Consider the following 23,063-nt stretch of genomic DNA (forward strand, 5'->3'; position numbering starts at 1 on the left):
GGGGAGAAAGTCCAGACTGGAAATTACCACTTGGTGTATGGGCATTTGTGTGCTGGTGAATGTTTAACAACCTCTGAAAGGGTGGCGGTTGGTGGTGGGGAGGCAGGTTGATGGCATTTGCCGACAGACACCTGCTGTGTAAATGTTCCCACTCTGGCCAGCCTCCAGCACACGTTACAGAGTATCTATCTTCACCTTATGGACACAATAGGTTAAATAATGTCAAGAGCATAGATAATAGTAAAATGAAGTAAATCAGTTAGGGAGTGTTGAGTATTTAATACCTTTGTTTGTTTTGTTTTTGTTTTAAGAGTTTTATTTATTTATTTTTTTCTTTGGCTGTGCCACACTGGCTTGTGGGATCTTAGTTCCCTGACCATGGATTGAACCCGGGCCCTTGGCAGTGAAAGCTTGGAGTCCTAACCACTGGACCACCAGAGAATTCCCCTAATCCCTTTGTTTTTAACTTCTTTGGTTATAAATTTGTGTAATTTGGTTTTTAGTAATGGCTGTGTTTAACAACTGACTTGACAAATGCCTGAAGATTTAGCCATGGCATCTTGTGTGCAGGTATGCGGTGGCTCCAGCACGCCATTTGGGTCACAGGCACCCAGGAATGATACCTAACGAGGTGATATGAATAAGGATTCTCTGAGATTAGGGAAGAAAAAGCCTCAGAGCTGATCTTATGGATTCTGTCCCCTGTCCAGCCTTGAGGCGGACGCATGCAGGTCACAGTTCATCGTGAAGGGTCCGGCTGGCATCTGCTTGGGGATGTACGGAGGACCCAGAACGCAAAGGAGAGAGTGCAGGAAACACATTGGAGTTGGCGAGTGTAGAAGGGACGGGGCACTTCCCCTTGTACTTTAGCTAAAAGTCACCTTTACTTTGAACTCTTGTTTTACTCCCATGCATTCTGCTAAACATTCCGAGCTCCTGAGCTGTGATTTGAAGGAAATCTCCCTTCCTCCTGCTGGGCAAACAGAAGGTAGAGGTCAAAGGTGTCCACGTGGCATTGGGAAAGGGATCAGAGCGGCAGCAGCCACTGGCGTTCACCTCCCAGCTCCTTTCTCCTGCCACTTGTCTGCTGGGACCAGAGGATCAGAGGTGCTTCGTCCCGTGGCTTCCCAGAAACGGCTCTGCCGCTGGAGCGCCCGCGCAGGCTGGGGCTGTGCCGGGACTGGTCCTGGGTGCACCCCACATCTGCCTCTTTCACTTTGGGCAGAACAGACGGGAAGCCCGCTTCTGGTCCATACCCTCTGGCTGGCCACGTCAGTGCTCACAGCTTTGGGGATGTTAGCAGAGCCGCACTTTACAAGGTGAGTCTCCCAGGTTGCCCGGTAGGAACCCCTCACCCTGGAGCTGGGGGCAGCGAGAGGTGCCCTGGACTCTGGACGTGGGCCCGGTCAGTCCCGACTCTGGGATGAGCCTTGTCACCCCAGAGGATGCCTCCGCGGCACCGCACTTGGTACCGTAGTGTGTTTCTGGCAAGTATCTTGAATAATAATCGTCGTAAATGAAATCGCATCCTCCACACACTGAAGTTATAGCTTCGAAGAGTTTGGCCTTAACTTCTGGGTGACACTCAGTTATCAGCTCCATGCTTCCTATTTCAGTCCTGTATTTCCGGGCCTAAGGCTGCAAGCGCTAAAGTGCCCTTACAGAAAGGCTGTGGCCGTCTCCCTGATAATAGAGATGTTATCTCCTTTCCTTGGAAAACAGAGTTTAGGGGCAGGAAAGTGCTGTAGAGGTCCTTTAGCTCCATCTCTTCACAGATGGGGAAACTGAGGCCCGCCAGGGTACATGCATGTTCAGGGTTACGTGGTGTTTAGATTCTTCTGGGGAAGGACCATCATATGTTCCAATCCACAGTCTAATACACTGTCCTCCTGTCCTGGAGCAGCTCAAACTTTGCACTAATAGTTTTCTTATTTATTAATTAAAAATAGAAGCGATGCATAGCAGGATCAGCCGTTGGAATGCCACTTCCGTGTCTTTTGGCTAAGTTCAAGTATGTAATCTTAGTAGGGGTTGTATTTCACAGCCCGTTCCTCTCAGAGTAGGCAAGGAGGCAGGAGGAAGTGCTTCAGAAAATCCTTCAAAAGCAGAGCCTCGCAGCCTAAGAGCAGTTTAGGCCACAGGTGGATGTAGAGCCGTTTGGTTCCCTGTTACCTCCCCTCTGCTCCAGGGTGGGGACCCTGACCTCGACTTCGACGTAATTGGGCTTCTCTGAGCCTGTTTATTCTCTGTCGGGGCAGCAGGGAGGACACCTGTGCACCCGTCTTCCTCCTCTCAGGGTGTAAGGACCAGCAGATGCTGGGGTGTGTCCTGTGCTGTCTGCAGGGCTGGGCTCTGTAGACCCTGAGAGGAGGAAATGGCAAGGCTTTTACCATCTCAGCTCATCTTTGCAAGCCTCCATTAGTTTGGGGGTATTAGCCCACTTGTAAGGTGAGGACTGCCTGGGTGACTTAATTGGGTTACACAGCTCAGAGGTGGCCTTGAGCCCATCCTCTTACCCAAAGGCCCCCTTCCTCCACTCGACTAAGGGAGCTGTTTAACACAGTGACTGGGGCCTCAGGCTCTGGGACTCAACAGTTGACTTCACCTACCGTTTCCTCATCCGTAAAATGGGCATCCTTGTAGAACTCCTTCCCAACAGTGTTTTTTCTATTTTATTTGTTTTGCGGTACGCGGACCTCTCACTGCTGTGGCCTCTCCCGTTGCGGAGCACAGGCTCCGGACGCACAGGCTCAGCGGCCATGGCTCACGGGCCCAGCCGCTCCGTGGCATGTGGGCTCTTCCCGGACCAGGGCACGAACCTGTGTCCCCTGCATCGGCAGGTGGATTCTCAACCACTGCGCCACCAGGGAAGCCCCCCAACAGTGTTTTGAGGGAAGGTTGAGATAGTGCATTTACGTCGTCTGGCACACGCTGACTGCTTGGTAAATGTCAGGTATTAGGCTCGAGGTCGTTAGCAACCAGGTTTTGCAGGGGGATGGGCAAGTCTCAGCGGTTGGAGACTGCTTTGAAATACCCGTGCTTGCATCTGCCCTGGGCCTGCTGGATCAGAGGTTCATTGCCTTGGTGAAGGGAGTAGGAGGCAGGTTGAAAACCTTCCAGCTCGTCTGATGCTCCGCTGACAACAGCCCTGGCTCTGGGCTTCACCGCTCCGTGTCCCAGAGTCCTTCTCCTCGCAGTGGGCTCTTTGGACCAGCTTTCAGCACCTTAGGCCCCATCCCCGTATCCTCTGCGTCAGAATCTGCGTTTTGAAAAGCTCCGCAAGAGATTCATAAGCACGTATAAGTTTGAGAAACACTGTTAAGGCTAAAAAACATGGTGATAAGAAAACCAAGCACACAGAGCCACACCCCTGACTTGTTTAGGAAAGGGTGGTTCCCTGGTTGGTCAGCAACCACAGAGTAAGCAACCGTGTTGCAGTAACTGATATTTCTGATCTGTGTTTGTTTAAAGGAGGCCGGGGGACGTAAGCAGGAGATAAGGGCGTCTAACCTGGGAACTGGGAGCCTGGACAGGGCTGGGCAGGGAAGACCGAAGCCGACTTCAGAGTCAGAACAGGGTTAAATAGAGGCCCGGGGGTCGGCTCAGGCCAAGTGGCCAAGCGTCACGGCTTTCTGCAGTTTTCTGGGCTGGGGTAGACGTGCTGGCCCTCGGGGCTCCCTCACCTGCCCATCCAGGGGCATCCAGACCTCTGGCTACCAGTATCCAGGCAGGAGCTCTGAGACGCGGCTGCCAGCTGGCCGCTCCTCCTTCTCCAGGCTGTTCTCTGGGCTTCAGATTTCTCGCTGCCTCTTTCCTGCGCTGACCTTGCAGCTTTCCCTTCCCTCCAGACAGGGGCGGCTGCCAGGTGAGAAAGAAATGCTTGCAGGGCCAAGGACAGGACAGCAGGAGGAGAAAGCGGAATGGTTCTCCGGGCCGTCTGTGGATTTGGGCGTGAGCGCACATAAAGGGACAGCGGAAGAGGAAGCTGGGGGGCTGCTCATGTGGTCCCTTGGTCCCTCAGTTAAAGCTCCAATGATGGGAATGTCTGGTGTCCTATAGAACTGGTGCAGACACTGTTGCTGGAACCTCATCTTGGTTTGGCCACTAACCAGGGCCATCTTGGAGATGGATCTCAAGAGAGATGGGGAAGGGGCAAAGGGCAAAGTGAGAGGAGGGGGTCGATGTCAGAGTCAGGGGCAGGTCTGGCCCCTTGATACAGGGGATGGTAAAGGGATGTGGGAAGGTCTGCAGGGCCTTTGCAGAAGTCCTGCTATTTCTTTAAACCTCAGTGTCCCTATCTGTATAACTAGACCGTAGCATCATAGTTGAGCATTTTGTTAATCCTTTGTTGGTAGAATATTTGCCATATAATAATTATTATTGTTCCTTCTTCAGTCTTCCACACCCCAGACTGGGCCCCGGTCCCCCCACCTATGTCTGAGAACCCGTGTTGCTTTCCTCCCGCTTCCTCTGCCTTTCCTTCAAAGCATTGGCCTTGGCAGGAAACTGGAGAATGGGAGAGCCATGGAATAGGAATCAAGCGTATCAAGCCCTACAGCCTTGGTCAGAGCAGAAGGCCAGAGAAATTAAACCCTCTGGTGCATTTGTGACAGGTCCAAGGCCTCTCGCCTTTCCTGCATGTCAGCTGCTTCAAATTTGAGGCTGAAAACTAGCCAAGAAGTTAGGCTAACCTTGGCGAGGCTGCGGTGCGTAATTGCTGCCCGTCAGCCCTGGAGCCAAGGAGCCTGGTGCCTGCCCGGCTCCCCGCTTTCCCACCACGGGACCTTCACCTTCTGAGCCTCAGCTTGTCTGTGTGCAAAATGAGGGGGGGTGCTATGATAGTACCCCCTCCACTGGTTCTTTTCAGGGCTCTTGCCTGGATTCAGTGAGAGCCAGTGCACAGAAGTGCTTAGCTCCGTGTTGGGCCAGGCTAGCATTCAGTGTTTGCTGCTCTTAGCAATATTCCATAATGATAGCTGCACTTATACAGTGCATTATAGGAGATAGGCATTTTCCTAAACATGTTTTCAATGTTCGCTCATTTTATCCTTTTAACAGCCCTACGGTGTAGGTACCACTAATACCCCTATTTCCAATGAGGAAACTGAGGTACAGAGAGGTTAAATAATTTTTTTTGAAAATGTTGGTTTGTTTATTTATTTATTTTATTTTGGCTGCACTGGGTCTTAGTTGCGGCACACGGGATCTTTCAATTGTGGCATGCGTGCGGGATCTAGTTCCCTGACCGGGGATCAAACCCAGGCCCCCTGCGTTGGGAGCATGGAGTCTTACCCACTGGACCTCCAGGGAAGTCCCAGAGAGGTTAAATAATTGTTCAGAGTAAGGGTTGAGTTGGGATTCAGACTCAGCCAGTTGGTTCCGGAGTCCGTGTTTTTGATCACTGTGCCGTAGCAGTGATTAGTGATCATTTTGTGCTTGGAGCCCAGTTGACAAGGGAAGAGCAGAGGAAGAAGTGAGGGGGCAGTGATGAGTCCTCCCAAAGTTCCAGCCATCATCCAAGACCAAAGCCTGCTGCTCCGATGGTCCCGGCCACCCGTGCTTGGTGGACGAGACTGGCACGGCTGCACTGGGACCTCCCTGGGGGCTGGTGCCACCTTGCCCTGCTCCTGCAGCAGAATGGCCCACCTCTAGCAAGTGGCGTCGTCCTTGCGTACGGGGCAGGCTTCTGACCCGCCGAGGCAGAGAAGCCAAGCTGCTGAGGAGGGAGAGGGAAGCTACGGGACTGTAACACCTTCCTGAGAACAAGGTGTCTGCTTCTTGCCGGGCAGGAAGCGTTTGATAACCTAGAAGTGTGCTTCCCTCCTGCATCGCAGCCGCCTGAGCCGTGTCTGATCCTTCCTTGTTCCTTGTCTGTCTCCCCCATGTGCCCCAGGCACGCAGGCGCTTGGAATATGCTCACGGCAGCCGTGTGCATGGCCCTGCTGGGCTGCCTGCAGGCCCGGGAGCCCCAGGGACACGTCTCCGTAATCCTGCTGGGAGCCACCGGGGACCTGGCCAGAAAATACCTATGGCAGGGGCTGTTCCAGCTGTACCTGGAGGAGGCGGGGAAGGGCCACAGTTTTCGCTTCCACGGGACTGCTCTGACGAGCACCGAGCAGGGCCAGGAGGTCATAGCCAAGGTCCTGGAGTCCCTCTCCTGCCCCAGGGACACAGCTCCCGGTCGCTGTGCTGAACTCAGGGCTCAGTTCCGGCAGCTGAGCGAGTACCGCCGCCTGAAGACTCCTGAGGACTATCTGGCCCTGAGCAAGGACATTGAGGCCCGGGTCCAGCACGAAGGCCTCCGGGAGGCCGGCAGGATTTTCTACTTCTCGGTGCCACCCTTCGCCTATGCAGAGATTGCCCGCAGCATCAACAGCAGCTGCCGTCCAGGCCCGGGTGCCTGGCTGCGCGTTGTCCTCGAGAAGCCCTTTGGCCGTGACCACCGCTCAGCCCAGCAGCTGGCCACAGAACTTGGGAGCTTTTTCCAAGAGGAGGAGATGTACCGGGTGGACCATTACCTGGGCAAGCAGGTGAGCCTGCAGCTAGGAGCCTGCTGGGGTGGAGGGAGCTGGTGCAGGTAGACCCCACCCACAGGGCCACACTGATGGCGGAATTGGTCCTGAAGGCGTCGTGAAATCGGGGCTCCCACGGTCATCTTGACTGTGGGCAGGAGGTAAGAGGCCGGAGGAAAGGCGGTGAGTGGCAAGGGCAGGACTGCTTGGCCCATGTCCACGTGTCCAGCCACCTGTTCTTTAGTGTATCCTGTCCTCTTTGTTTCCCAGCCAGGGTTCGGGCTCTGATGTCTCCACGTTGCCCTGCATTCTCTGCAGAGGGGGCCCTGAGGCTCTGGGGTGTGGACCTGGCTTCCAGCTGGGCGTGCTGCGGGAATTAGATGTAACCACCTTACTCCGCACCCATCGGCTCTTTCTCAGTATCTTTTTCTTCCTGAGTTCTGTTTTGAACCAGAAGGCTGGTAACGAGATCTTAAAATGTAATAGGGACCCTAAGTCCATGCTTCTCATCCAGGCCCTGTGGTGGAGCGAGGGGCTAGCCTCCTGGGCGATGCTAGTCAGCTGGCCAGTTCTCTCTGAACATACCTTCAGGGCCCCTTCGGGACGCCTCTTCCCGGAAACCACAGCAGAGAATACACGAGCACCTGTGTTCTCTGGTGCCGACCAGGACGTGGGCCCAGGGCCACGGGGGCGGGGGGGGCGGCGCACCATGTAGTCATCTGGGGCAGAGGCATCGCCTTCCGTCCAGCCCTATTTGGAGTTGCAGTATTCCAAAGACAGGTCCTCAGGCCACTTGCCCATCCTGCTATGTTTTTTCACTTGTTTATGGGAAAAATTAGAAAAACAAAACCCAAAACTGGATGGTATTCAATCTGAAGCTTTTCTTGCTCCATTTTTAGTGTTAAAATATCTCTTTTATTAAAAATTGATGATAACAGAAGATAGAGAATCCTTAAATATTTTCTTTCTTTGCAAACTAAAAAGCTGGTAACCCTGTATAGGTGACGGAGAGGCTTCTGGAGTCCCTACTGGGCTGTGAAGCCCTGGCGTCCAGGGACCGCTGCTCCTGAGAGCGTCTCTTCTAAGCAGGGGGCAGAGAGGCTGGGGGCCCTTCCTTGGGTCAGGGTTCCCTCTTCGTTCTGAGAGGAGCCACAGCACCACAGTCTCCTTCCCTGGCAGGTGGTGGCCCAGATCCTGCCTTTCCGAGACCAGAACCGCAAGGCCCTGGACGGCCTCTGGAACCGGCACCACGTGGAGCGGGTGGAGATCATCATGAAGGAGACCGTGGACGCAGCAGGTGTGTGAGTGGTCGCCGCCCCGCGTCTGCTGTGAGGCGTCGGCCCGCGGGACTGGAGGGTCTGCCAGGCCCCCGCACCTTGGCCAGTGCTCAGAGGGGAGCTTTTGCCGGTGTGTGGTCTCCCTCCAGGGCCTGCCGTGTGCCCAGCTCTGGGTCATGCTATACCCCGGGGTGCCTGCAGGCAAAGCCCACGTGGTCGTCGCTGCCCTTAGGGAGCGTGCAGTCCCGTTAAGCAGCCTTGGCCCAGGTGCTGAAACACTGGCCGGCAGTGAACCCTGGGAGGTAAGCTGGCTTCCCTGTGAGTGCGGTGGAGACCGGCAGCTCGCACGAGGGCTCCCGGGCTCGTATGCAGTGCTCGTACCAGCGGCCCCCTCTGCCTTCTCCTCCCCCTGCTCGCCTCCTGTCCCTCCTGTGCATTCACTGTCAGCTCACTGGTCACTCGGTTGGGGCGCCCTCTGCTGACCGTCCCGACAAGGTCCGCTTCTGCCGCACGCTCAGCGCACGTGCCTCCCTTCCCTGCCCCTCTGTGCTCTTGGCCTCGTCTCATCCCCGCCCCATCTGTCTTTCCCAGCGCCTCGCTGGCACCTGGCACACCTGGGAAGTGCTGACCAAACACCACAGGAATGAGCGGTGTTGACCTGGGAGTAGGGACACCTGAGTGTCAGGCCTGTGTCTGCATCCGAGTGACCTCAGCACGCCCATTCCTGTCCCTCATCTGTGAGGCCAGCAGGTTGTGTCAACAACAGCAGCTGAGGCCCCTTTGAGCTCCAGCGTTCCGTGATTCCGTCACGTCTTGTGAGCATTGACTGTGTGTGTTCAGAGCATCGGTTCTAACCCCAAATCATTAAAGCTAATTCTTACTGTGTGCTGATGCCCCCAGTAGCCGTATGAGATGGGCATTGTTATTACCTTCCACCTACAGATGAGGTTTGGTGACGAGCCCAAGGTCACGGCCGGAAGTGGTGGAGCCGGGTCCTGGTCCAGGCAGTCTGGCCCCGGCACCAGGCTCTGCACCACTGCAGTCAGCTCGTCCCCACCACTGTGTTCCGCAGACTGGGCGGCAGTGCCGGAGGCCACCGTCCCCACCCCACAGTGTGTGCCTGGGCGGAGGAGAGGGCCCCTCGGGCCTGGATGGGGGACCAGGAGGTCTGTCTCTTTCTCTTTCCCTCGGTGACTCTCTTCAGCTTTCTCCCCTTTGTCTTTGAACGTGTGTTTAGTGCTATAGAAGCTCTCCGGGGGCTGCAGTGATAGGGAGGCGTGAAACCCAGCCGCAGTCCCCTGATACCTCGGGGGTTCACTGGGGGAGGTGACACATCAGGACAGGCTCCACAGTGAACGATGCACATGGTGCTTTGGGGCCGGGGCGGTGGGCTGGGGTGTCAGGCAGGAGGCAGCCCTCGAAGGGCTTTGCTGTCCTTTAGGGGAGCTGCGTTTCTCCATCTGGAACCCATATGAGAAAAGAGGTGCTCTCCCCACTGCAGTGAGCCTTCGTGGGTCTCGGGGATCCTTCCCAAGCCTCCCACGTTTCCCCTCCTGTCCTCAGCAAGGGCTCAAGCCGTGGGTTTCCTCCTTGTGCCTGTGTGTGTTGGGTGTCGTGGCAGGACTGAGGGCTGGGCTGTGCCCTGGCTTCATCTGCAGAGAGATGAGCTATAGATCCGGCCCTGAGAGTGTAGGGCGGGATGGGAGGAGGCCTCTGTCACCCCAGCTGTGGGCCAGGGGCAGGGGCCAGCACCTCTCTGCCTGGGCTTGACACGGGGTCTTCTCTCCTAGCCCATTTCTGGCAACTCCTTCCCGGGCCCACCCTGGGTTGGGGAAGAGCCGTGATGTCTGGAGTTACCAGTTGGCGTTGTTGCCTCTTGTTTCTTCCAACCCTGCCACCCCATCCTTCTTGCTATCTGAGGTCATTTGCAGGATCCCTGTGGAGCCAGGGGCTAGGCAAACTGCAGGCCTGCTTATCCTTGCAAAGGTACCTTTGGATGTTGGAGAAAGGAAAACAGAAGGCAAAACAGAAAGGCAGGGAGAGGCCTGGGCAGGCCTACGGCAGGGAGAGTCTCGGGTTTGAACGGCAATGTAACAGCTGAGGTCCAGGAAGGAGGGTGGCGCCGCGCCTCTGCCTTCAGGGCTGCTGTGTGTGACCAAAGCTCAGGCCCTGTTGCCTTCGGGGTGTGGGCTCCGACAGTGGATCTCACGGCTGCTAACCCCAGAGCACGTGCTGCTCCACTTGGCCCAGAGGCAGAGAGAGACAGAGCAGGGCAGGCGGCGGGGACCCACCAGCCCTGAGGGGCTTGCAGCCAGAGGGGGATAGTTCAGCCCACTGTCCTTGTCAGAGGTGGCCAGCAGGACTGCAGCTGTCCTGGGTGCTGGGTCTCCCTGGTTGGCCCACTTATCTGCTGGTTGGATACACAGGCGTTGGTAGTGTATGGTGGGATGACTTCCTGCCTCTTGCTCATCCCCGCAGGGTGGGGCTGTGGACTTGGGTCCTCGGTAACAGTGAGAACAGAGGGTCTCTTCTCCTCTGTGCCTGTGTCTGTCTCTTTCCCTCCCTGCCCCCCACCTTCTGTCTGCCTGTCTCTCTTTCCCCTGGGGCTCGGGGACCCAGAATGACAGGCTTCTCTGCATCCCGAGGAGCGGCCTGGTACAGCCCTGTGGCCCCAGCACAGATCCTTGCTCTCCCCTCTGCGTCCTGTTTTGGAGCCCATCCCCCAGGGAGGTCCTGCAGGAACTGGGGACCCTGCAGCCGCCCCACCATGGCCAGTAGGCCCTGTCCCAGCACATCAGGGCCTTGGCTGTGCCTCCTCGTGGGGTTGGGGGTGGGAGGCTGCAGGAGGAAAGACTGCCCTCCCCGCCAGAGGTCACAGTGTCTTGATGTCGTTTGATGAGCTCAGCAGGCGAGCTGCCGCAGCAGGACTGAGCATGGCCAGCAAGCGTCCAGGCAGGATTCCGAGCCGCGTGGTCTGGCCATTAAGCAGGAGGACAGAGTGTGGCGGCACTCCCCCTCCCCCGCCCCCCTCGCTGACTCCTATGCCGGGAGGCCCGGGATGGCCCAGCTCCTGGTGGCAGCCTAGACTGTGGCCTGAGTGCTGGAAACGGAGGGGCTGCGGGCGCTGGCACGGGGGCTTCTGAGCTGCACGGTGGTTTGGATGTCTCCCCGGCTCCTCCACTCCACGGCCGTAGCCTCTGGCCCAGAGGAGTTTGCTGCAGTCAAGGCTGCTGCATAGGCAGGAGGGGGAGAAAGCAAAGGGGAGGTGGGAGAAGTGGTCCTTCTGCAGCCCCAGCGCCCAGCTCGCTCTCAGCCTCATCTGGGGTACCCCTCTGGGGAGTCCCCATCCAGCGAGCCCCTGAGCGCCACAGAAACCCTGGGTACCTGCCGGGGTCTCCTGAAGCAGCACTCCGGGCTGTCCAAAGCGTGACCTTGTCTGGGCCACTAGCCTGTGTGTGGAGGTGACCCCTGCCAGCCCTCATCGCGGCCTCTGGGAAGGGCTCTGCTGAAAGGGGGGCTGGTCACTCATGGACTGAGGTGCAGCTGTGCAGGCCAGGCTGCCCTTTCTTCCGGGGGTGCTGGGATGTGGTCCCAGGTCGGTGGCCCCTCAGAACCCAAGCTCCTAACCACTGCGCCTGCAGCCCCTCTGTCCAGGCCGTCGGCAGTTGGCCTTCCTGCCAGGGTGTGCTCGGGCTGTCTCTCTGCTGCCCTAGATTCCCCTCTGGCTGGAAGGCTCTTTTTTTTTTGCAGGGGAAAGGAGGGAGACTTCTTGAGGACAGTGTAGCTGTCACTGCTTTGGGAGGGTCCCTGTTCTGACATTGGCATGATGCACGTTGACCTCTGAGGGTTGGAATGATCATTCCGTACCCCTCACTGAGGGACCAAGGCAGCCAGCACCCTCCCAGGTACGCACCAGCTGTCTTGCCTCCCAGCCTGGTGTGTGAGGAGGGGCTGAGAGGTCGCTCAGCTCCCCTACCAGCCGTCTGTAGGGCTGTCTGCAAGGTGAGCCCAGGGCAGCTGCCGGGCCTCCAGCCCGTGGACCCTCACTCTCCTTGGCCCTCCACCTTTTTATTTTTAGCCGTCCCAGAAGCTACTGGTAGAGATGGCAGCTGGCTTTTAGTTTTTTTGTGTTTTGCTGGGAAGATCCGGATCTCCCACAGTGTGGAGGCAACGAGGAGGGGGTTTCCGGTCCCAGCTCTGAAGGCTGCATCTTGAGCACAGTCTCTGCGTAATGATGGTAACGCCTGTTACCTCTCTCGGGATTGCTTTAAGGATGAAAGCAGATAATGTGCATGGAAAGACTACAAAAGGACATGCTCTTCTCCTCCCAGGTTGGCAGGGAGGGGAAGCAGCAGTGTTCTCCGTCTCTCTGGGCTCCACGTGGCTTGTAGGTGACTTGTGTTGTGTTATATAAAGACCCGTAATGGATCTGCAATTCTCTCTTATGCCCATTTTTTTTTTTTTTTTTTTTTTTTTGCGGTACGCGGGCCTCTCACTGTTGTGGCCTCTCCTGTCGCGGAGCACAGGCTCCGGACGTGCAGGCTCAGCGGCCACGGCTCACGGGCCCAGCCGCTCCGCGGCATGTGGGATCTTCCTGGACCGGGGCACGAACCCGTGTCCCCTACATTGGCAGGCGGACTCTCAACCACTGTGCCACCAGGGAAGCCCTCTTATGTCCATTTTTCACGTAATATTATCTCTCTCTCTCACTTACATATGTATTTAAATTTCCATGTATTGACAATTTGTGCAATATATACCTTTCAGTAGCTCTGTGTTTCTGTTCAATTCTGTTTATATCACAGAATATGAATTATTCTATTACTAGGCATCTCAGTTTCCACTTTTTGCTATTTTAAATAGTACTTTGCACGCTTAAAAAAATTTAAGATACGATTGACACACCGTAAAATTTACCCTTTTCTAAAGCGTACAATTCAGTAGTTTTTAATATATTCACACAGTCACGCAGCCATTATCTAATTCTAGAACATTTATGAGTGTTCTAAGAAGTATTTCTTCTTAAAGTATATACTTCTGAAGTGGAACGACTAGGCCAGAAGGGTGAAAACGACTTCATGGCGGTTATTACATCTTATCGGACTGTTTTCCAGAAAATTCTCAACAGCAGCGTCCATCACTAGTGGTATTCCTACAGCTTTGCCCGCATCGGGTGCCCCTGTCTCCCCTGTTCCTGCCGGTTTGGTAGGTTTGCAGCAGCTCTTCTCAGGCATGTGGGACACAGCTGCTTCTGCCTCACGTGGGGTGCCGCCCCGTGAGGTTTCAGAGGGCAGCACGACCAAGGGGCAAAGTGACGGGTCTCCTGTGCTTGTGATCCTGTGACTTGGACGAGCTCTGGGTTTCAACAGTTTGGGAGCCAAGTTCATAGGGGTCTTTGTTCCTGTCGTCCCACCTGGTCATGCTTTATTCTGTCCTTGTTCACGTGTTGATGGGTTTTTACCCCTCAGCTTTCAACCTAGGAAGGATGCTAGGAGTCATTGTGGATCATTTTCAGGAAAAATCAGTCCACAGTAACTGGTGGTAACCAGAAGAAATCACATTGTTGGGTGCCGTCAGGAGGACCAGCCCCTACTTTCCTCTCCCTGCCTGTCCCCTCCGCCATGAGGTGCCAGCCCTGGGCCTCATCACTCCACGTTAACTGGAAGTACAGCTAAGCAGGAAAGGATCAAAGTCCGCAAATGTATGGGCCGTGCTAAACACAGGCGCACCTCCACCCCATCCCAAAGCTTGAGATTAAGGAATGAAGGAAGCTCTCTTTTACACAGCGGGTAATAAACCTATGAATGCGTTCTCCCCAGGAGTGAGAGAGGATAAAAATAGGAAGGGGGCCATTTAGGGATTTGCTGAACTAATGACTAGTAAGCAGATAACAGGGCTTTTTAAGACTCTGCTGTATTCTCTCCATAAAGAATTCATCTGTTCTCAAAGCTTTAATTATCCTCTTTACACTCTTTAATCTCCTGTATTTCATTGATTCTAAGACACACATTTTTACATATTTGAACCTCTCTAAAGCTGGGTTTACTGTTGATGGGGTGATATCGTTGAATTGGCAGCCTGTTTCTTAGTGGTGACAAAATAATGATGCTTTCACCGTCATTGGCATCTTTGATGTGATGAGATTTAGTCTATCTCCAGCATTCATTGCCTTCCCAAGCCCTAGTATCATACCTCCAGCTGCCCTTTAGATATTTTCACTGGGTGTGTATCACCACGTCAGACCCAGCAGATTTAGAACTTAAACCATCATTGCATTTTGCTCATGAGATACCGTCTGCTTTTTCTAACTTCTTTATTTTCAAATGGTGACGGTTCTCTGAGTTGCCCAGCTGGTAGCCTTTCTCTCACAGCCCCTGTAGTAATAACGTTGGCCAATGTTCATTAGTGTTCCCTGCGTGCCAGGCACTGTTCCAAGCCCCATTAATCCTCACAGCAGCCCTACAAGGCAGGTACCGTGACCAGTCCTCTTTTAAATGTGACGTAGAGCCACTCGCCCGGGGTCACAGGGCTGAAAGGTGGCAGAGTGGGTCCTTGAACCCGAGCAGCCTGGTTCCAGAGACTCCAGATCACAACCCTTGCACTGCCTTTCATGGATCCAGCCCACGACCGTGCGGTCTTCACTCACGCACTGAATAACGTCTCTGTGTTTCACTGTTTGCTCTGGCCCCTGTTACTTCCTTTGATTGCAGCAAAAGCTGCCCCGTTGATTTCGTTTCCACCAGTCCCCTCTCTGTTCATCTTGCCAATCAGAGATGGCTTAATCTTCCCACAGCGCCTCCTTCAGGGGTCCACTTCCCTACTCTTCACACCGTTTTAGAAAAAGTTTTATTGATATACAACCCACATATCATACAGTTCACTTATTTAAAGTTTACAATTCAGTGGGTTTCGGTGTATTCACAGAGCTGTGCACCCGTCACCACGATCAATTTTAGAGCATTTTCATCACCCCGCAAAAGAAGCTCCGTACCTCTGATTTCCCCCTGCCCCCAGCCCCTGGCAACTGTTAACTTACTCTCTGTCTCTATGGATTTGCCTATTCTGGACATTTCATGTAAATAGAATATACAATATGTGACTTTCTGTGTCTGGCTTCTCTCACTAAGCGTAATGTTTTCAAGGTTCTCTGTGTCAGTGCTTCATTTCTTTTTCTTGCTGAATAACATTGTCGTGTGGATGGATGTACCACATTTTATCCGTTTATCAATTGGTGGACATTTGGGTTGTTTCTACTTTTTGGCTATTGTGAAGGGAACTTTATTTTTATTTATTTATTTATTTTTGGCTGCGTTGGGTCTTCGTTGCTGCGCGCGGGCTTTCTCTAGTTGCGGCGAGCGGGGGCTACTTTTTCGTTGCGGTGAGCGGGCTTCTCATTGCAGTGACTTGTCTTGTTGCAGAGCACGGGCTCTAGGCATGCGGGCTTCAGTAGTTGTGGCTCATGGGCTCTAGAGCGCAGGCTCAGTAGTTGTGGCGCGTGGGCTTAGTTGCTCTGTGGCATGTGGGATCTTCCCGGACCGGGGCTCCAACCCGTGTCCCCTGCATTGGCAGGCGGATTGTTAACCACTGCGCCACCAGGGAAGCCCTTGGCTATTGTGAATAACGCTGCTCTGAACATTCATGTACAAGCTTTTACGTGGACATATGTTTTCACTTCTCTTGGGTATGCACCGAGGAGTGGAATTGCTGGATCATACAGTAACTCTGTTTAACTGGTGAGGTCATGAACTTTTAATAGCTCCTCAAACCCCTCCGTCTAGTTTCCAAAGCCCTTTCCATCTGTTCTCGGTCTCTGCTATTCCGAATCACAACCTGGCCGCTTCTGCCAGACCAGGCTCACCCTCACTGTCTGACCTGCGTGTCGGGGCCTCTGATCTGCGGCCCATGCTCCTCACCCCAGCTAGGACATGGTCCAGGGGCAGAGGCAGCCCACACATATATTTCTTTGAGACACACAGCGGCTTAAAAAATCTGAATTATTTGTGCAAGTGAGATTATACTTAATGATCCAGATTTTCATGTTCTCTAAAAGTTGCAAGATTTGGTCACCGTGGGCCCACATACCTGTGAGGTACCCCCCGCCTGACTGCAGCTGAGGGACACAGCCCTACCTCGTCCTTCTCACACGTTTCCTGGCCTGCTAGGTGCTGGGGTCCCTGACCTCTTACCTAGACCCATCCCTCCAAGGCCCAGCTCGGCTTGCTGCTTTGACCATCGCGCTCCACTTCCGAAAGCCGCTGGAGCTCGTGCTGCTCGGCTCCACACAGGAGGCTGTTCAGATGGGAGTGCTGGGCGGCTACAGGGGGGCTGTGACAGCACGAAGAACTGCAGGCTCTGGGGCCAGCTGCCTGGGTGCAAATCTCACGTTTACCCCCTTCTACCAGCGGTGTGACCTTGGGCCAGTTACCTGACTTCTCTGAACCTCAGTTTCCTTACATTTTAAGATGGGGGTAGCAGTAGGGACCCTTTATCTATTGTTACTGTGTGGGGTAAATGGACTGATATACATCTGTTATTATCAATATTATCATTACTGTCTTTTTCCTGACGTCTTCTCAGTGGTAGTGTGCGAACTTTGGAGACCAGACCACGCCGGGGCTGGGAGCTCAGCCATGGCTTCTCAGCGGCGGGCACGCTGGGCTGGTTGTCCTGTGCGTCTGGGGTTCTGCCTCCTCGGCCAGAGCTGCAGCTTCACACTCCACCCCTGAGGACGAGGGCACCTTCCCACAAGCCGGCTGTGGGCCTCACTTCCTGCCCCGCAGCGCTGGCACCGCCACCAGGCCCAGCCTGTGGGGCTGAACTCAGGGCAGGTGGTCCCTGCTCCCCGTCCAGCTGGCTTGAGAGAGATGGCGAGCCGGGTCAGGGCAGGTGGGCCGGGCAGGTCTGAACCGGGAGCCACTTCTTTTTGTTTGTTTGAATTAAATATTGACCAGATAAAAGAGAATGCTTACACAATCTAGGGAAGATACGCAGAACTATGTGTGACGAATGCCAGGGTACCTGCCAACCTTGTGTCCCTCCCCCAGTCCCTGTCCTTTGCGTTCCAAGTTTCAGGTGGACTTTCCCCTTGCTTCTCTTTATTGTTTCTATGTGTGTCCGGTTCCCTAAACAACGTGCCGTTTCATTTCGAAGAGCCGTCACACTGTGTGTGTGTGAGAGTTGAGTCTTTCTGTCCCTTTAACCTGCATTCACCATAATCTCTCCAGATCTGTCTTCTAATAACTGACTTTATTTCCAGCTGTTCCTAATCCATAAAACCCATCTATGGAATTTCTGATTTCCCCTTGTATTTTCCATTGATTGAAATTCTGTTTATTCTGGTCATTTTATGTCATATTTTCATAGTTAATTTTTAGCAAAGCAATCAGGTTTCTTTCTCTCAGCATTGTGCCTTTGAGGTGGATTCCTGACGATGTGTGTGTGTTCACTTTCTCGGCCATACAGTGTTCCGCGATGTGACTGCAGCAGTGCATCTGGTGCTCGGGATGCAGCAGGGAGCAGACAGATGCAGTCCTACTCTGATGGAGCTTCAAGGGTTCCAGGGAAGACAGATAAACAGGCACCGAGTTAGTCAGGTGAACTGGCCAAAGACAGGACCCCCAGGAGGGGACGCCCGGAGGTCGGTAAAAATCTCCTAGAAGCTGAGACCCGAAGGGAGAGTAGGAGTTGCTGGGTGGGAGAGCGGGTCCCATCTTACAGGTGACGCCCGTGAACGTTGGGTAAATGACTGCTCTTCCTACTGTGATGGCACCTTTCTCTGTACGTAAGGCTGTGATTGGCCCAAATCTTGGCAAGTCAGCTGAATGTGAGCATGTCGTCTGAGCTGCTGTGCGTTTGGACCCTAGGCCTTCAGACCACCGCGTTGTATGTATTCGAGACGCTGATAATCAGAGTTCATGCCAAGGTCTGGAGGAGGGAGAGTAACGTGTGTGGTTAACCAGCTCCTGACTCTGCTTGTCCTAGCCCTGGGCCTCTGATTCTTTCCTCTCGCGTAGAGCCAGGACAGTCATGGTAACCTCCGCGCAGGATCTCGTGGGTGTGACGGGGACAGTCGTGGTACCCTCCAGGATCTCGTGGGTGTGACGGGGAAAGTCGTGGTACCCGCCGTGCGGGATCTCGTGGGTGTGACCGGGGGGCGGGTGCCTAGCATCTCCGCACTGTCCCAGGCACAGCAGGCGTCAGTGTTGTCACTGCCGGGCTCTGTGATCAGTGTTCTGTGTGTCACCCTCTTTTAGCCTCTCAGTAACTGTCCACCAGGCAACTTGCCGTCTCCACCTGTATGTCTAAAGCTTAAAACGAGCTCCTGGTTTCCCCTCTACCAGACCATCCCTCTCCTAGTCTCCTCATCTCAGTAGATGCCGCCGCTGCCCGTCTGTGCTGAGGCCCGAGTCCTAGGAGTTGTCTCTGGTCCCTCCCTTGCTCGTACTTGCCCGCATCGGTCAGCGGGCCCAGTCAGTTCTGACCCCAGAAAGGATCGTCCGCTCCGTCCAGCTGCCCTTTCGATGCCACTTTAGCCCAGGCCCCACCGTCTCCCGCTGGGCAACCGCACAGGCTCCTCCTCGGTCTCCTCTTTCTGTAGCCATTCTCCCCGCAGCAGGCCGGGCGGGCGTCCGTGAATGTACGGAAGAGCTTGTTGTGTGCTGCTTCCGACCCTCCAGTGGCTTCCCCTGAGCTTAGAAACAAGTCCAGCCTCGTCCCCAGGTGCTCCGAGCCCTGCCCTCCTGCCTGCTCTCTCCCGCTCACCTCCTTCTGGGCGCCTGGCGGCCGAGCTTGTTCCTGCCTCAAGGCTTTTCCTCTCAAAGCTCCCCTCCATCTGGAATGTTCTCCCCAGCTTCTTGCAGGGCTGCCTCTTCAGGTCTCAGAGGGGCCCGCCCGTTCCCCTCTGTCACGAGCTCTGTCTGTAATGTCTTTGTTGGCTTTTCTCCCTCCCATCTTTCCTCCCTCCCTCCCTCCCACCCACCCATTGTAAGCTGCCTGCAAGGACCTGTCTGTTGCCTGGCGACTTGTGCGCTTGGTAGCGGGTGGCAGTGAGCCCCATTTGATGGCAGGATGCAGAGCAGAGACTCAGAAGTCAGGTAACTCGTCAGGGTCGTGCGCTAGCAGGCCGCCCAGGCCCTCGCTGTAACACGCAGGGCCAGACCTGATGGCCAGGGCCCAGGATCCGCGCATGCAGTCTGGCCTCTGCGGGGACCAGAGCCTTCCCCAGGCAGGTGCCCGGAGACGCCCAAGGGGCCTGACACCTCCTGGCGGAACGGTTCTCGTTGAAAGGAGGTGGCTCAGAGACGCCCACGCTCCTTCCTCCCGCTGTGCTGCCCTGTGGCCCACTCTCCGCACTGGGGACCCGAAGCACAGGCGGGGCTCCTGGCGCTCGTCGGGGAGCTGCTTATGACCTTCGCCCTCCTCCCACTCAGGTCGCACCAGCTTCTACGAGGAGTACGGCGTCATCGGCGATGTCTTGCAGAACCACCTGACCGAGATCCTCATGCTGGTGGCCATGGAGCTGCCCCTCAACCTCAGCAGCTCGGAGGCGGTGCTGGGGCACAAGCTCCAGGCCTTCCGGGCCCTGCGGGGCCTGCAGAGGGGCAGTGCTGTCGTGGGCCAGTACCAGGCTTACCGCGGGCAGGTGCGCAGAGAGCGGCAGAAGCCAGACAGCTTCCACAGCCTGACGCCGACCTTTGCAGGTGGGCTCCGGGGCTGGGCACGGGCTGCGGGCCGCCCCCACCCATATCCCCCAGACGGAAGCACTGCTCCCGACCCGGGTGCCCTTCAGGTTGGGTTGGAAGGGACTTGAAGTGGGGTTTTCACAAGGGTGCTCAGTGGCGAGTAAGAAGTACCCCTGCCTCTCTGACCTCCCACCAGCTCAGAGCCGCGGGTCACCTGCTGGCTCCCTCTGGGCGGAGGGCACCTCAGTGGCGGTCTCCATTCAGTCCACGTCCACGGATCCTGCCAGGGCTCGCCAGTCTGGGCTCAGACCTCGCTTTGCCCTTGTGGAGCTTACATCAGCCCCCAGAGAGGCTGCAGGCCTGCCTGCTGCAGCCGGGGGCACCCCCAGCGGGCAGGCACCACGCGGGTCAGGCAGATGCCCGGCGGGGCCGTCCTCTGGACACTTCCACAGGCTCAGAGCTTTCTGGGGTAACAGCCGCCACAGCCGGAGCAGCAGCTGCTTGTCAGGCACTGACCACGTGCTGGACTTTATATACGTTATCTCATTTAACCCTCACGTGTACAGGCGCATCAGGCAGGTGTGATCATCACGCCCCGCTAGAGGTGAGGAACTGTGAGGCCCAGTCAAGTTGCCAAAACCTGCCCAAGGTCACGCAGAGACAGTGCGTGGGAACTTGAGTCTGGAGGGCACTCGGCGTCCGGCTCTTACCGCCGTGGTCCCTGCTGCAGGTCTCCTCACCTGCACGGCAGTTCCCCACTGGCCTGTGGCTGAGAGCCCTGTCCACCCTCCCCTTCTCCCTGTATGTGACGGCCTCAGCGCGTCCTGAGTGCTCTGCAAACAGGAAGGAAGTCCGTTTCCCTAGGAACCCACACCCCCCTCAGTCAGGATCGCTGCTGCCTTGCCCACCCTCCTTGAGACTCTTCTCAGAGCCTCTGGGTTGGAGCCTCTCAGTCCAGTTCCCCTTTGCTTGGGGACGATGACTCTGAGAGGTGCCTCAGGGAGCTGGGTGTCCGAGGTGGCCCCAGAGGCTGCTTTTCAAGCACCGACTGGGCAGAGATGGTAACAGAAGAGGTGAAAGATGGGGGTGAGGCCAGCGAGGCCAGGGGTGCCCAGAGGAGGGCTCGGAGAGGGGAAGGCTTGCTGGCAGGAAGGAAAGGAGAGGAAGGCGGGTGGGCCGAGAGGACCTGGTTCTTATGCTGGAGCATCACCTCCACTGCCCCCCGTCACCCCAGACGTCCTCGTGCACATCACCTCCACTGTCCCCTGTCACCCCAGGCGTCCTCGTGCACATAGACAACCTTCGCTGGGAGGGTGTCCCTTTCATCCTGATGTCCGGCAAAGCCTTGGATGAGAGAGTGGGCTACGTTCGGATCTTGTTCAAGGACCAGGCGTACTGTGCCCAGAGCGAGAAGCGCTGGGTCCCGGCCCAGAGCCACTGCCTTCCTCAGCAGATCATCTTCTACATTGGCCATGGTGAGCTGGGCGGCCCAGCCGTGCTGGTCAGCAGGAACCTGTTCAGGCCCTCACTGCCCTCTGCCAGCTGGAAGGAAGTGGAGGGCCAGCCTGGGCTTCGCCTCTTTGGCCGCCCTCTGTCTGATTACTATGCCTACAGCCCTGTGAGGGAGCAGGACGCCTACTCCATCCTCATCTCTCGTATCTTCCACCGCCGGAAGGACTCCTTCATCACCATGGAGAACTTGCTGGCTTCCTGGGTCTTCTGGACGCCCTTGCTGGACAGCCTGGCCCACGAGGTCCCACGCCTCTACCCAGGAGGAGCAGAGAATGGACACCTGTTGGACTTTGAGTTCAGTGGCAGCCACTTGTCCTTCTCCCAGCCACCACTGGAGCAGCTGGTGCTGGGGCCGGATTCTACTCCGATGCCCAGCGACTTCCAGGTTCTCAGGGCCAGGTACCGAGACAGCCCGCTGATATCGGCCTGGCCGGAGGAGCTGATCGCCAGGCTGGCCGGCGACATCGAGGCTGCAGCTGTGCAGGCTGTGAGGCGCTTTGGCAAGTTCCACCTGGCGCTCTCGGGCGGCTCGAGCCCCGTGGCCCTGTTCCAGCAGCTGGCCACGGGGCACTACGGCTTCCCCTGGGCCCACACACACCTGTGGCTGGTGGACGAGCGCTGCGTCCCGCTCTGGGACCCCGAGTCCAACTTCCAGGGCCTGCAGGCTCACCTGTTGCAGCACGTGCGTGTCCCCTACTACAACGTCCACCCCATGCCCGTGCACCGGCGCCAGCGGCTCTGCGCCGAGGAGGACCAGGGCGCCCAGGCCTATGCCGAGGAGATCTCCACCCTGGTGACCAACAGCAGCTTCGACCTGGTGCTGCTGGGCATGGGCACCGACGGGCACACGGCCTCCCTCTTCCCTCAGTCGCCCGTCGGCCTGGACGGCAAGCAGCTGGTGGTGCTGACTACGAGCCCCTCCAGCCCGCACCGGCGCATGAGCCTCAGCCTGCCCGTCATCAACCGCGCCCACAAGGTGGCGGTCCTGGTCATGGGCCGGATGAAGCGCGAGATCGCCATGCTGGTGAGCCGCGTGGGCCGCGAGCCCAGGAAGTGGCCCATCTCGGGCGTCCTGCCTGACTCTGGGCAGCTGGTGTGGTACATGGACTATGACGCGTTTCTGGGGTGACGGTTGCCTCTGCCCTTCGCTCACCCCCGCGCCTTCCTTCACCCGCCCTCTCTCCGCCCTCTCAGTCCTGCCCCAGCCTGCACGCCCTGCTCTCTGGAATCTGATGCCTCGTGGTCAGGCTCCCGGAGACGAAGGACAAAGGCCTTCCCCAGCCCCCGTGACCGTCCCTGCCTAGTGGTGGTGGGTACACACCGGAACAAGGAAGAAATGGAATCTCTGCCCTTGAGAAGCTTCAAATCCAAGTCAGGAGAGAAATGTCCACCTTAAGGAAAGACCGGCAGCAGTTAACATGTGAACACCAACCAGCGCAAAATAGGACGGTCTGAAAGCTCCCTGCGTGAGCAGGAATGTGGTGGGCCGAGGTTAATGGGGGGTTTCCTGCGGGCCGAGACCCTTCGACCAGCTCTGGTGGAAAAGCAGGACGTGGACAGTAGAGAGCAGGAGCCCAGGCGCCAGTGGCCCTGTGCCCCCCACACAGCAGGCTGCCGGGAACCCCCACCTCTGCTCCATCCCCTTCCTCCTGAGCCTCTGACTCAGCCTGCTGTCCTGTCTCCTCCGGGGCCACCTCCACCTGCTCTGCATCTCCGGTCTCTTTCTTTTCAGTCCCGACCATGGAGATCTTCCCACCCCCTCTGTTTCTTTGCTGTCCCTCAGACGCCCCATTTATGGACAATGATGACAGTAACACGGTGACAAACAAGGTGTTAAAATGGATCCAGAAATCGTGCGACTGGTTTGCAGCTCCTTTTCTCAGTAGATGGATTTCTCTGATGGCAGGAGGCTCTGGTTCCCCAGCTCTGTCAGGGAAGACCACTGCCCCCACGCTTGCGTTCCTGTCCCCAGCCAACTCTGCATGAAACACACTGGAGATAGATGATCAGGCCATTCCAGGGATCCCACGTTTAGGAGGGTCCTTTGTGTCTCAGGGGACTTCCCAGTGAGTGTTTCCACT

The 23,063-nt window shown here is 56.3% G+C and overlaps 1 protein-coding gene across 1 annotated transcript in view; it reads left to right on the forward strand.

The window, feature by feature from the left end:
• Nucleotides 1–22,838, forward strand: part of H6PD (hexose-6-phosphate dehydrogenase/glucose 1-dehydrogenase) — a 33,321-nt gene extending 10,483 nt beyond the window's left edge. The window contains exons 2-5 of the mRNA XM_032630622.1: nt 5,894–6,530; nt 7,692–7,809; nt 19,219–19,488; nt 20,748–22,838. Of these exons, the coding sequence (XP_032486513.1) occupies nt 5,894–6,530; nt 7,692–7,809; nt 19,219–19,488; nt 20,748–22,111 (2,389 nt within the window). The 3' untranslated portion in view covers nt 22,112–22,838. The remainder of the gene's footprint in view (nt 1–5,893; nt 6,531–7,691; nt 7,810–19,218; nt 19,489–20,747) is intronic.
• The last annotated feature ends 225 nt before the right edge of the window (nt 22,839–23,063 follow it).

Source organism: Phocoena sinus, chromosome 1 (assembly GCF_008692025.1).
Source record: "Phocoena sinus isolate mPhoSin1 chromosome 1, mPhoSin1.pri, whole genome shotgun sequence".
NCBI classification, from domain to species: domain Eukaryota; kingdom Metazoa; phylum Chordata; class Mammalia; order Artiodactyla; family Phocoenidae; genus Phocoena; species Phocoena sinus.